This window comes from Bombina bombina, chromosome 2, assembly GCF_027579735.1.
Source record: "Bombina bombina isolate aBomBom1 chromosome 2, aBomBom1.pri, whole genome shotgun sequence".
NCBI lineage: Eukaryota > Metazoa > Chordata > Amphibia > Anura > Bombinatoridae > Bombina > Bombina bombina.
This window is the reverse complement of record NC_069500.1, coordinates 206,878,213-206,892,877: the sequence shown is the minus strand read 5'-3', so window position 1 is coordinate 206,892,877 and position 14,665 is coordinate 206,878,213. Positions and strand designations below refer to the sequence as shown.

The 14,665-nt window shown below is 38.0% G+C and overlaps 1 protein-coding gene across 1 annotated transcript in view; it reads right to left on the bottom strand.

Moving 5' to 3' along the window:
* MSH3 (mutS homolog 3) overlaps positions 1 to 14,665 on the bottom strand; it is a 756,380-nt gene that overhangs the window by 299,085 nt on the left and 442,630 nt on the right. Inside the window, exons 20-22 of the mRNA XM_053699713.1 lie at positions 4,702 to 4,818; positions 2,336 to 2,443; positions 1,834 to 1,948 (exon numbers count right to left, since the gene is read on the bottom strand). Coding sequence (XP_053555688.1) covers positions 1,834 to 1,948; positions 2,336 to 2,443; positions 4,702 to 4,818 — 340 coding nt within the window. The remainder of the gene's footprint in view (positions 1 to 1,833; positions 1,949 to 2,335; positions 2,444 to 4,701; positions 4,819 to 14,665) is intronic.

Below are 14,665 nucleotides of genomic sequence, written 5' to 3'. Positions count from 1 at the left end.
CTATGTGCAGCCACCAATCAACAGCTACTGAGCCTATCTAGATATGCTTTTCAGCAAAAGACATCAAGATAATGAAGCAAATCAGATCATAGAGGTAAATTAGAAAGTTGTTTAAAATTACATACTCTTTCTAAATCATGAAAGAGAAAATTTGGGTTTCATGTCCATTTAACACCATAACAATATGCAGGCCTAAGACCTGTGCAGGATTTTGAAATAAACTGTCAAAATTAAAAAAAATTGAAAAAATACCTCACCTAAGGCCCCTTGTGTCCTTCTGCCCAACTGCACAGTGAGAGCGTTTACCGATAACTGCACAAGGCAAGGCAATAACTGGCTCTCTTAAAGAGACACTACCCATTTATAGAAAAATGCAGAAATAAGGTTTTTTTTATGTAAAAAAGGGTAAACTGAGCTGCTAAGAATTCCAGAACTAACCTGTGTCGCATTCCCCCAAATCCCCATGTTAAACACAAAGGTAAAGCTCCTCATATGTAAGGCTGTGACCCCCGGCTATGTAGTACCTGTAAGGAGACTACTATTGGATAGCTCCTGGGCTGTGGAGTGCCTGAGTCACTTACCTGGATTTAAGCACTCCTCCTTACCAACATGCTGAGGCATTTCTCCCTCACAGATTGCTGATCCAGTAGAGAGCCTATCCAGTGCAAGTAAATGTACTGCAGAGGATACTGTTGGATATACCAGCAACTACTCGGATGAAGGCAAAAAACTGGGTCCTCGCAATGCCTGAGAGCAGTTATAGGCTGAGAGATTTACCTGTGAGCTTACAGAGTGAAGATGAAAAAGGGGTACTGGGTGTTAAGTCAGGTCTGAGCTCCCAATAAGTGGTGAGATAGACAATAATAAAATCTTGCTTGCAAAGCAGCTCTCTCAACCTCTCTCCTTGGAGGCCAAGAACAAACTGGAGAGGGAGAGGATGTGGGAGGGGCTAAATAACTGTTAGGGTTCTTGACCTCCTCCTGATAGGCTGGAATATATCCCACATGTTATGAAGCAATAGCTCTCATCAGCTAAGAAGAAAATACACATTTCAAACACTAAGATACCTCTGTGGCAATCATTAACCTTTTAATGACCAATGAAGGAATTATTCTGTCATGGAACAATTGAGCAATCTGAAGCTGTGTCCTTAAGGGGTTACATTTATTAAGATCATAATACAGTAGACAAGGGTAAAAAAAGCTTAACTATTGCCTTATCCAACAGCCTTATCAGTTCTTCTGTGATACCAGGTATAGTAAAACACAGTGACATGAATTAATATTAAATCAAAATGGATACCCTTTATGTAACATAATCTTGGATAATATTTTTAACCAGTTATATAGCTTAACCTATTTTAAGGTTTCTACTAATCTGCCTCCCTGGCCAGAGAGTTCCATAGCTTCACTGCTCTTACTTCAAATATCCCTTTTTTTGTTGAAGGTGAAATTTAATTTCCTTTAGACTTATTGGCTGACCTTTTGTCACATTCAATTTTCTTGATATAAGTGTTAACTCTCTATTGAGACCATGGCAGCATTTGTTTAAGGTAATAACCTATTTCTTTCAGCTTCCAACATTAACACTTCCAATTACTACTTGCAGGATTTCTCCCATGCTGTCCAGTTCATGCAGCATTATGATCAGTGCCTTCATTTTTTGAACTTTTAATGACATCAAGAAACTCATCTATTCAGAGGTCATTACCTAGTTACCTAAAGTCAAACAAACATTCTATAATCTGAAACTCACACTTATAACTTACATTCAATTTAAGCACAATATAACCCCAAAGATAAAAACTAAAAAGAAAATATTAACAGTATTTACTTTAAGGTTGGTGCTGTTTGGCACGTATTGATTTTGCTCTTCCAGCAACATGTCAATCACAGGATGTCGGCCATTTTTGATAACTATTTCAGTTCCACAGTCATGAACCGTTGGCCTGCAAAGGAAAAACATGATTACTTTTGATGTAGACAAGGAAACTCAGATATTAAACACAATAATTGTTCTGTATTTTTCTTGTCTCAAATTACATAGTACAAGTCCCAGAATGGATTTTATGTAAAGAAGATAACCATTTTATATAATTTCTCCTATCCATGTTCACTTTTAAAGATCTTGACCAAGCTCATTTTTAACTCAACAAAATGCAAGTTTTCAATTTTTCTTTCTTAAATCTGTTTTTTTTTTTGCAATGGTGAATTATTAAAATAAACAAGATATCATGGCAACACAATCATTATCAAGTGAAATCTGACAAGCAAAACAATTTTTGTAACTAAACTCATAGTAAAAAAAAAAAAAAAAAAGCATCAGAACTAGTTACCTGCAGTAATCCCCTTGTTTTGCCACTTCAGCCAATGAGAAAAGGCAGTCAGCAGTTGCTAAATGATTAACAGCCTTACACAGTGAATGGTAATGCTCTCCAAATTTACTAGAAATAAAATGTATTGAAATATTGAACATATCATACATATACATTACATATTACTATTTTTGGAATGTGTCAGTGAACATTGTTAAAGGGACATTAAACTACTGAGTGCAACTGCGGTAACATGGTTACTTCTCACTATGGTATTGTTTTCCTCAGGTATAGAGTGACCATATTGCCGCTTTAAAAAGGGACGCATATAAAAATGCATATGTCAGGGCTGTTTTCAGAAATGTTTTGTATAAGAACCCTAACATACGTATTTTTCATATGTGTCCCCCTTTAAAGCGGCAACATGGTCACCCTACTCAGGTACCTTCAACTCTCTTTAAAGCTGTTCTCTTACTTAACCCATTACAGAGGCCAATTGCTTATTTATACAGGATGCTGCCATCTTGGTAAGTGCGTCTTCTTGCATTCTGCAACAGAAGCAGTGCAATCTCACATATCAGTGGTGTTACTGTTTTTTTGACAGCTGTGCCTTGCACTTTAGATTAGCTTGCATGATTGAAAGCAGCATTACATTTCTTTAAAAACATTTTTTAACTTTCCATAGTTGTATAACAAATATAAAAAACCCTTATGATTAATTTAGAGAAATGCAGTATTTCAAGAATGTACAGTTTTGCTATGTATTGTGCACGCTAAACTGAAGTGCAGGATACACAAGATCACTGATCTGTGAATGTGCACCACATCTGTCACGGGGTACAAGTACATTTAAATTCCAAGATGGCAGCGCCCAGTGTGAAAGTGCAGAATTTCACTAACAAGCACTTGTCAAGGGTTTAAGTAAGATAACAGCTTTGAAGAGAGCTACAGACAAAGGAGGAAAAACAATAATATGGTGGGAAATAACTATGCTACTGCAGTTGTAGCAGCAGTTTAATGTCCCTTTAATGGCATACGAACAAGTGAGTTTTTGCCTTTAAATGAAAGACATTAAATTATCACAGTTAATCCCAAAGCATAAACATACTATCCTGTCACAACAAACTGCTTGTGTTTCGTTTGTTTCCTACTATGTATGTCTAAAGCAAAGAAGTTAAAAAAAAATTATGGCAGATTTCATTGTGACACGATCACAGCCATTATTAGCAAGCTTTGTGATTTGGAAGATAAGAGACCAGTTTATTGGTCTCTGTAATATAAAAGCTCATTATAATACTAATCACTATAACATGATGATTGACAGCAATTTCACACCATTCTAATTACTTGATGTAGCTTTTAAATTTACTCCTATTATCAATTTTTCTTTGTTCTCTTGGTATCTGTATTTGAAAAAGCAGCAATGAAAGTTTAGGAGCCAGTCCATTTTAGGTTCAGCACCTAGGTACTGCTTGCCGATTGGTGGCTAAATGTCACCACTAATCAGAAAGAGCTATTCATGGTGCTGTACCAAACATGAGCTGGTTTGTAAACTTTAATTCCTGCTTTTTCAAATAAAGATACCAAGAAAAAGAAGAAAAACTGATAGTAGGAGTAAATTAGAAAGTGGCTTAAAATTGCATGCTTTATCTGAATCATAAAAGAAAACAAATTCGGTTTAGTGTCCCTAATAAACATACATGGAAGTCTTACATTTTCTAGTATTTATAACATTATGTTTTAAATACCACACAATTATTTTTTTCATAAAAACAACTTTTTTAAAGGTTACCAAAAAAACATACTGTTCTTTAACGAAGAGCAACTTTTCAAAACTACAAAAATCGCTTTCACTGCAGGTTGTACAGTCAGTTTATGGTGTTTTATGACAGTCAGTTAATCCAACCACTACTCTAAAGACAATGCTGCATAACTAATCTGATGCAGCCTGTGATTGGATACTCTAATAGGAAGGGATTCTAACCTTTTTTTTTAAGGAAAAGTGTAATATTCAAAAGATGTTCTAATCACTTTAGCCAGAATATATTAAATCACAATCTAATATTGTGCTTAGGAGTAAGCCTTAGGAGGTTGACCCAGAAAATAACTAAAATATGGCAGACACAGCATAAATGAACTTTAGTAGTATGTGGCCGACAAGAAATACATAAAAATAAAGACAACTTAGGAATGATCAATTTACCGGAAATAAGATGCACTGGTTATTACTAAATCTCTTATCTTGCATGAATAGAACAAGCGTCTCAGTACAGTACAGTAATAACTAGGTAAAATTCATGTTTATCCAATAAAGCTGCCAATTCCAAAGGAGTCCTGTATTGTGTAACAGTAAATCTTTATAAATGTTATGATTGTTTCAGACTCACTCAAGAAAATGTAGCCATTCAGTATTGCAGTCAAGGACTAACTGCTCTCGAAGCAGATTCAGATGTCTGTAATTCTCGACAATAAAAGGAGAGTGGAAACGGCTGACAGCTTTTGTACTAAAAGGGAAGAAAAAAAAAAACAACGCGAATATAAGAAATCAAGGTTACTAAGCAATCAGTTATATAATCGCTAAGGACAATTAGACTAGAGCTCTTTTTTTATTCTCACTGAGCCTTGGAATAAATGAAATGAAAAAAAAATGAGATAGTTCCATTATGATAAAACTGAAGCTCTATTGATTCATATATCGTTTCTTATAAATAAAGCACCAGGTTACTATGGTGAAGTGCACAGAGACTGCTGTTTAATAGTGTTTTGTGTATGTACGTACAAATTTAATAAATAGACATGTCTTACCATATGCTTTAAAAACCTTATTAGGGCATCAAAAACTAAATGAAACCATTTTTATTTAACGAGGAGCAAATAATGTGGAGAAAATTGTAAGAACGCCGTTATTAATATGTTCTGACCTTGCCTTTTGATGACCTAGTATGCTTCATTTATGTTACATCACAAATAATGAGGAACCATTACACAGTTTAGAAAAAAAAGCCTTACATGTAATTTTAAAGAAGTGCTGTTATACAAACATTTACTAGAATATTTTAAAAAAAATGCTACACCTAGGTCTGTTCCAATCCATTAGAGGTTGTAGTGCAAAACGTATGCAGCTATTGTTTAATTCTATGACATCGCAGACCATTAAAAGAGCTGCAGTTTGAATGACATATGCAACATTTATAGGTAATCAATTTAAAGCTGGGTAAATGCTTAAATGGAGTATTCACTATCAAGGTAAAAAACAACATTTTAAGCAGTCAAAAGTGGATTTTTGTACTCTATATAAGTCCAACTAAATTAATTTTAGGTGAGTAATTATGAATCTTGAGAGAAACATCCAGTACAGATGATAGAATATTTGTTTTTTTTTCCATTTTGTTTAACAAAGTATTTTTCAATACATTTCTGCAATAGCCACATTTGTTTTGTTTGTGTGCCAATGGTGATGAAAGGGGGTGAGTGAGGATGGGCAGCAAGAAATGGCAGAGAGAGGGCTTGTGACACAAGGAATGATAGAGTGAGGAGGAGATGGAGAGGGGAGTAATATATGGAGAAAGGATGGGGGGGGGGGGTTATGAGAAAGAGGAAAAAATCATAGGAGAGTGTGGGGGAAATGGGAGTGTGAGAGGAAGAAGTGTGTGAAAGTGAGGAGCTGCCATCAAAGATCAATGTAGAGTGGGGAGGACACACAAAAATTAAAAAGGTGGCAAAAATACTCCATTTTGCTTTAGCAGAAATGAATTAGCAATGCCAAGAAAAATACATGATGGGCTTAGATAATGTATTTAGCTTCAGCTCAAAGAAGAGGTCTGTAAAATAAGTCAAATAGAGGTTCTATCACACATAACTTATGTAGCAAATGGCACATGCACTCACACAAAGCAAGAAATATAACTAATACACCAGAACTTACCCAACAACAATCCTTGCTGAAATGTACCCTTCTCCAACACCTCAAAAAAGGGGGGCGTATTATAGGATAGGAGCTATGAGCACTTTAAGGAAATTCATTAAAAACATTAATTATGCTTATAGAATGATGCTAAAGGTGCTTTGAGCATCACATGAGTTTAGGAACCCCCGCTGCCTACGCCCCTTTTTACACTGTGTAAACCCTCTGGTATTGAGGTAAAAAATTAACCATTGGGAGTTTCCCCTTAGCCAAAAAATTGCCTAGCACCTTGAAAAGGTGGAATAAGCAATTCCTCTGACAAGCCCTTTTGAAAACTAAAACTGCCAGAGGACAAAAAACACAATTTATGCTTACCTGATAAATGTATTTCTCTTGTGGTGTATCCAGTCCACGGATCATCCATTACTTGTGGGATATTCTCATTCCCAACAGGAAGTTGCAAGAGGACACCCACAGCAGAGCTGTAATATAGCTCCTCCCCTAACTGTCATAGCCAGTCATTCGACCGAAAACAAGCCGAGAAAGGAGGAACCATAGGGTGCAGTGGTTACTGTAGTTTAAATTTAAAAATTACCTGCCTTAAAATGACAGGGCGGGCCGTGGACTGGATACACCATAAGAGAAATAAATTTATCAGGTAAGCATAAATTGTGTTTTCTCTTGTAAGGTGTATCCAGTCCACGGATCATCCATTACTTGTGGGATACCAATACCAAAGCTAAAGTACACGGATGAAGGGAGGGACAAGGCAGGAACTTAAATGGAAGGAACCACTGCCGTAAAACCTTTCTCCCAAATATAGCCTCCGAAGAAGCAAAAGTATCAAATTTGTAAAATTTTTAAAAAATATGAAGCGAAGACCAAGTCGTCGCCTTGCAAATCTGATCAAAAGAAGCCTCATTTTTAAAGGCCCAAGTGGAAGCCACAGCTCTAGTGGAATGAGCTGTAATCCTTTCAAGAGGTTGCTGTCCAGCAGTCTCATAGGCTAAGCGGATTAAGCTTCTTAGTCAAAAAGAAAAAGAGGCTGCCGAAGCCTTTTGACCTCTCCTCTGTCCAGAGTAGACAACAAACAAAGCAGATGTTTGACGAAAATCTTTAGTAGCTTGTAAGTAAAACTTTAAAGCACGGACCACGTCCAAATTGTGTAACACAAGGATGGAACAACAATCTCTTGATTGATATTCTTGTTAGATACCACCTTAGGTAAGAACCCAGGTTTGGTACGCAGGACTACCTTATCCGTATGAAAAATCAGATAAGGAGAATCACATTGTAAGGCAGATAGCTCAGAGACTCTACGAGCCGAGGAAATAGCTACCAAAAAAAGAACTTTCCAAGATAAAAGCTTGATATCTATGGAATGAAGAGGTTCAAACGGAACTCCTTGAAGAACCTTAAGAACCAAGTTTAAGCTCCATGGTGGAGCAACAGGTTTAAACACAGGCTTGATTCTAACTAAAGCCTGACAAAATGCCTGAACGTCTGGAACATCTGCCAGACGCTTAACTAGCTGACAATCCTTTTTCCAAACCTTCTTGGAGAAAAGATAATATCCTAGCAATCCTGACCTTACTCCATGAGTAACCCTTGGATTCACACCAATAAAGATATCTACGCCATACCTTATGGTAAATTTTCCTGGTGACAGGCTTTCGTGCCTGTCTTAAGGTATCAATAACTGACTCGGAGTAGCCACGCTTTGATAAAATCAAGCGTTCAATCTCCAGGCAGTCAGCCTCAGAGAAATTAGATTTGGATGGTTGAAAGGACCCTGAAGTAGAAGGTCCTGTTTCAAAGGCAGAGACCATGGTGGAAAGGATGACATGTCCACTAGATCTGCATACCAGGTCCTGCGTGGCCACGCAGGTGCTATCAGAATCACTGATGCTCTCTCCTGCTTGATCTTGGCAATCAGTCGAGGGAGCAGAGGAAACGGTGGAAACACATAAGCCAGGTTGAAAGACCAGGGCGCTGCTAGAGCATCTATCAGTGTCGCCTTGGGATCCCTGGACCTGGATCCGTAACACGGAAGCTTGGCGTTCTGGCGAGACGCCATGAGATCCAGTTCTGGTTTGCCCCAACGATGAATCAGTTGTGCAAATGCCTCCGGATGGAGTTCCCACTCTCCCGGATGAAAAGTCTGACGACTTAGAAAATCCGCCTCCCAGTGCTCTACACCTGGGACATGGATAGCTGATAGGTGGCAAGAGTGAATCTCTGCCCAGCGAATTATTTTTGAAACTTCTAACATCTCTAGGGAACTTCTCATTCCCCCTTGATGGTTGATGTAAGCTACAGTCGTGATGTTGTCCGACTGAAATCTGATGTACCTCAGAGTTGCTAACTGAGGCCAAGCCTGAAGAGCCTTGAATATCGCTCTTAGTTCCAGAATATTTAATGGAAGGAGAGACTCCTCCTGAGTCCACGATCCCTGAGTCTTCAGGGAGTTCCAGACTGCACCCCAACCTAGAAGGCTGGCATCTGTCGTAACAATTGTCCAATCTGGCCTGGGAAAGGTCATACCTTTGGACAGATGGACCCGAGATAGCCACCAGAGAAGAGAATCCCTGGTCTCTTGGTCCAGATTCAGTTGAGGGGACAAATCTGTGTAATCCCCGCTCCACTGACTGAGCATGCATAGTTGCAGCGGTCTGAGATGTAAGCGTGCAAACGGCACTATGTCCATTGCCGCTACCATTAAGCCGATTACTTCCATACACTGAACCACCGAAGGGCGTGGAATGGAATGAAGAACCCGGCAGGAATTTAGAAGCTTTGATAACCTGGACTCCGTCAGGTGAATTTTCATTTCTACAGAATCTATCAGAGTCCCTAGAAAGGAAACTCTTGTGAGTGGGGATAGAGAACTCTTTTCCTCGTTCACTTTCCACCCATGCGACCACAGAAATGCCAGTACTACGTCCGTATGAGACTTGGCAATTTTGGAAGTTTGACGCCTGTATCAGGATGTCGTCTAAATAAGGGGCTACTGCTATGCCCGCGGCCTTAGGACCGCCATAAGTGACCCTAGAACCTTTGTAAAGATTCTTGGGGCTGTAGCTAATCCCAAGGGAAGAGCTACAACTGGTAATGCCTGTCTTAAAAGGCAAACCTGAGAAACCGATGATGATCTTTGTGTATCGGAATGTGAAGATAAGCATCCTTTAGATCCACTGTAGTCATATATTGACCCTCCTGGATCAGTGGTAGGATGGTACGAATAGTTTCCATCTTGAACGACGGAACTTTGAGGAATTTGTTTAAGATCTTTAGATCCAAAATTGGTCTGAAGGTTCCCTCTTTTTTGGGAACCACAAACAGATTTGAGTAAAAACCCTGTCCCTGTTCCTCCTTTGGAACTGGATAGATCACTCCCATAACTAGGAGGACTCGTACACAGTGTAAGAATGCCTCTCTCTTTATCTGGTGTGCAGATAATTGTGAAAGGTGAAATCTCCCTTTTGGGGGGGGGGAGCTTTGAAGTCCAGAATATATCCCTGGGATATAATTTCCAACGCCCAGGGATCCTGAACATCTCTTGCCCACGCCTGGGCAAAGAGTGAAAGTCTGCCCCCTACTAGATCCGTTCCCGGATAGGGGGCCGTTCCTTCATGCTGTCTTAGAGGCAGCAGCAGGCTTTTTTACCTGCTTACCTTTTTTCCATGTCAGGTTTGGTCTCCAGACCGTCTTGGATTGAGCAAAAGTTCCCTCTTGTTTATTATTAGAGGAAGTTGATGCCGCACCTGCCTTGAAGTTTTGAAAGGCACGAAAATTATACTGTTTGGCCCTAGATTTGGACCTGTCCTGAGGAAGGGCATGACCTTTTCCTCCAGTGATATCAGCAATAATCTCCTTCAACCAGACCCGAATAGGGTCTGCCCCTTGAAGGGAATGTTAAGTAGCTTAGATTTTGAAGTCACGTCAGCTGACCATGATCTAAGCCATAGCGCTCTGCGCGCCTGTATAGCAAAACCAGAATTCTTATCCGTTAGTTTAGTCAAATGAACAATGGCATCAGAATAAAAGAATTGGCTAGCTTAAGTGCTCTAAGTTTGCCAAGTATGTCATCCAAATGGAGTCGCTACCTGTAAAGCCTCTTCCAGAGACTCAAACCAGTACGCCGCAGCAGCAGTGACAGGGGCAATGCATGCAAGGGGCTGTAGGATAAAACCTTGTTGAATACATATTTTCTTAAGGTAACCTCTAATTTTTTATCCATTGGATCTAAAAAAAAAAAGCACAACTGTCCTCGACAGGGATAGTAGTACGCTTTACTAGAGTAGAAACTGCTCCCTCCACCTTAGGGACTGTCTGCCATAAGTCCCATGTGGTGGCGTCTATTGGAAACATTTTTCTAAAAATAGGAGGGGAAGAGAACGGCACACCTGGTCTATCCCATTCCTTATTAATAATTTCTGTAAACCTTTTAGGTATTTGGAAAAACATCAGTACACACCGGCACTGCAAAGTATTTATCCAGTCTACATAATTTCTCTGGCACTGCAATGGTATCACAGTCATTCAGAGCAGCTAAAACCTCCCTAAGCAACACACGGAGGTGTTCAAGCTTAAATTTAAATGTAGAAATATTAGAATCAGGTATCTTTCCTGAGTCATTAACATCACCCACTGACTGAAGCTCTCTTTCCTCAGCTTCTGCATATTGTGAGGCAGTATCAGACATGGTTCTTAAAGCGTCAGTATGCTCTGCATTTTGTCTCACCCCAGAGCTATCTCGCTTACCTCTAAGTTCAGGTAGTCTGGCTAATACCGCTGACAGTGTATTATCCATGACTGCCGCCATGTCTTGTAAAGTAAACGCTATGGGCGCCCTAGATGTACTTGGCGCCATTTGAGCGTGAGTCCCTTAAGCGGGAGTCAAAGGGTCTGACACGTGGGGAAAGTTAGTCGGCATAACTTCCCCCTCGTCAGATTCCTCTGGTGATACATTTTTTAAAGACAGAAAATGATCTTTATTGCATAAAATGAAATCAGTACATTTGGTACACATTCTAAGAGGGGGTTCCACCATGGCTTTTAAACATAATAAACAAGGAGTTTCTTCTATGTCAGACATGTTTATACAGAATAGCAATGAGACTAGCAAGCTTGGAAAACACTTTAAATCAAGTTAACAAGCAAATATAAAAAACGGTACTGTGCCTTTAAGAGAAACAAATTTTGTCAGAATTTGAAAAACAGTGAAAAAATGCAGTAAATCAAACGAAATTTTTACAGTGTGTATAATAGGCTAACAGAGCATTGCACCCACTTGCAAATGGATGATTAACCCCTTAGTTCAAAAAACGGATCAAAAAAACGAAATAGACGTTTTTTAACAGTCACAACCAACTGCCACAGCAAGCTGTGGCCCTACCTTCCCCAATAAACGACTTTGGAAAGCCTTTGGGCCCTTTAGAGATGTCCTATAGCATTCAGAGGGCCTTTGAGGGAAGCTGGATGTCACAGTTTGTAATTTTAACTGCACCAACTGTAACTTTTATACTACAACAGTGGAAATTGTTTCTAGTCAAAATTTAAGCCAGCCATGTGGAAAAAACTAGGCCCCAATAAAGTTTTATCACCAAAGTTTATATAAAAATGATTAAACATGCCAGTTATATTGTAAATATCATAAGGGTATTACCCCTGGGAGTAAGCATGATACCAGTCGTTATTAAATCACTGTATTCAGGCTTAACTTACATTAATCCGGTATCAGCAGCATTTTCTAGTGTTTTCCATCTCTAGAAAAAATTATAACTGCACATACCTGATAGCAGAATAAACTGCACGCCATTCTCTCGCTGAAGTTACCTCATCTATGTAATCCCCTCAGACATATGTGAGAATAGCAATGGATCTTAGTTACAACCTGCTAAGATCATAGAAACCTCAGGCAGATTCTTCTTCTATTTACTGCCTGAGATAAAATAGCACAACTCCGGTACTATTTAAAAATAACAAACTTTTGATTGAAGAAAATAAACTAGCTATATTTAACCACTCTCTCCTACAACGTCCTAGCTTCTTGAGAGTTGCAAGAGAATGACTGGCTATGACAGTTAGGGGAGGAGCTATATTACAGCTCTGCTGTGGGTGTCCTCTTGCAACTTCCTGTTGGGAATGAGAATATCCCACAAGTAATGGATGATCCGTGGACTGGATACACCTTACAAGAGAAAATAAATGCAGGCCTGAAATAATGGCTAAACCACATTGATAAATAAGGTATATAGAGCTAGGAGACTTGGACGAATCAACTGATACCGTTTCATGTTGCTCATTCCTTGAACCCTTTAAATTAAGTATTCAAAGTACACAGGGCCTTTAAATTTGCGAGCATTAACCTCCTTTCATCTGACTTCTTTCAATGGCCTTGATCTTTTTTGGATGGACCACATCACTCATCTCTGTCACACTGGTATAGCCCCTCTTGCAAGCTGTCACTTTCATTCTCCTCTATAATGCAAGGTTATCTATCTAGCGCTGCAAAATCTGTTGGCGCTCTACAAATAACTGATAATAATAATAATAATAATCTTAGCAGAACCCATTTTGTAATCCATTTCAGTTCTAAATTTTAGAATTTCCTAACTAGTATAATTGGTGAAAGATCAATTAACTACTCATTCAGTATAATGGTTTAAAATACATTTCTAAACACTTATGTGGCATCAATGGCTTAAAACACATTACTTAGACATATACTTGCAATGGTTAGCTATCATTATTTCTACTTTAGTTAATGTGCAGCCATTTTGATTTGTTAAAAGGGAGTGTACTTGTTTGATGTTAATAGCAAAACCAAGAGAAGTCTGTGCTTATCTAAGTATCGAGTGTGCATTAATATTTCAACTGATAATAACAAATTATTTGTTGGGCTTCTTTACAATAAAATGAGCATACACGAAAATGTCCAAATGAAAAATAAAATGAAAGTAAAAGGATGTGATTGAGTTTGTTAATATGTGAACTGATAAAGCACAAGAAGTTTTAGTAAAAAAGTCCAAAATATGTTCTTAACAGTCTTCATATAAAGTATTGGGGGAAATAACAAATACAAGAGAAAAACACACAACAACCAACAGTCTAGTTTGGTTTAAATGTCAAAAAAACAGCAAAATACATTCAAAGAACCTGTCTCAGCTCTTCTAATGGATCGGAATAGATATTTTAGGACACATATTTTTTATAACACTCCACCCACCTGGTGGTAGTGTTACTTTATCTTTAAATACATATCTGTTGGCTCATCTGCCACTTCCCTTAGCTGCCTCCAGCATGCCCATTTCAACAGAGTACAATTATCAGCATTAAAAATGAAATGGTAAAACATTTCAGTTTGGTTCATCACTTTTATATATTTTTACTGCATAACCTAGTATTTAAAGGGACACTATACCCACACATTTTCTTTCATGATTAAGGTAGAGAATACAATTTTAAACAACATTCCAATTTACTTCTATTACCTAATTTGCTTCATTCTTTAGATATACTTTAATGAAGAAATAGCAATGCACACGGTGAACCAATCACAGGAGGCATCTATGTGCAGCTACCAATCAGCAGCTACTAAGCATATCTAGATATGCTTTTCAGCAAAGAATATCAAGAGAATGAAGCAAAATAGATAATAGAAGTAAGTTGTTTATAATTGTATGCTCTTTCTAAATCATGAAATAAAAAATTTGGGTTTCATGTCCCTTTAAAGTTACTTTCACAATTGAAGTAGTGGTTATGTATTATGGGATCTTTTTTATATATAGTTATATTTAAATTTTATATATTAATAACAGAGTATACATTTTTTAAAGAGCAATATATTAAATTATATCATGCAAGCCCTCCCTCTATACTTTATTCAGGCTTTTTAAATATAATGACAGTCAAAATATAGATGGTGTTCTTTTCTGTGGAAAAAGTTCATGGGTTTATTATTTACTTTTTATAAACAACACTAACTACATTTTTCAAATAACCAACACATTTGACAAATTTTTCACTTAACCAAGTCATCACTGGAAAAACACTGCTATCTATCTATCTATCTATCTATCTATCTATCTATCTATCTATCTATCTATCTAAGCAGTCCCCGGGTTACAGACATCCGACTTAAGTATAACTCGTAGTTACAAACTGAGAAAATAGAGCTTTATCGCCAATCCCTCTTTCCAGGATAACCCAAAATACTCAAAATACAATTGTGACAAAGACAGAAAGTGATGTGAAATTTTCTGAACAGGGGTACAGATATCAAAACAAACTTTTCCCTATGCTATCCAAAACTAAAAAAATGTGTTGCTAGAGTTTCCCCTAAAAGAAGTGCCTGTTCCAACTTACCTACAAACTCAACTTAAGAACAAACCTACGGAACCTATCTTGTTTGTAACATGGGGACTGCATGTATATATATATAT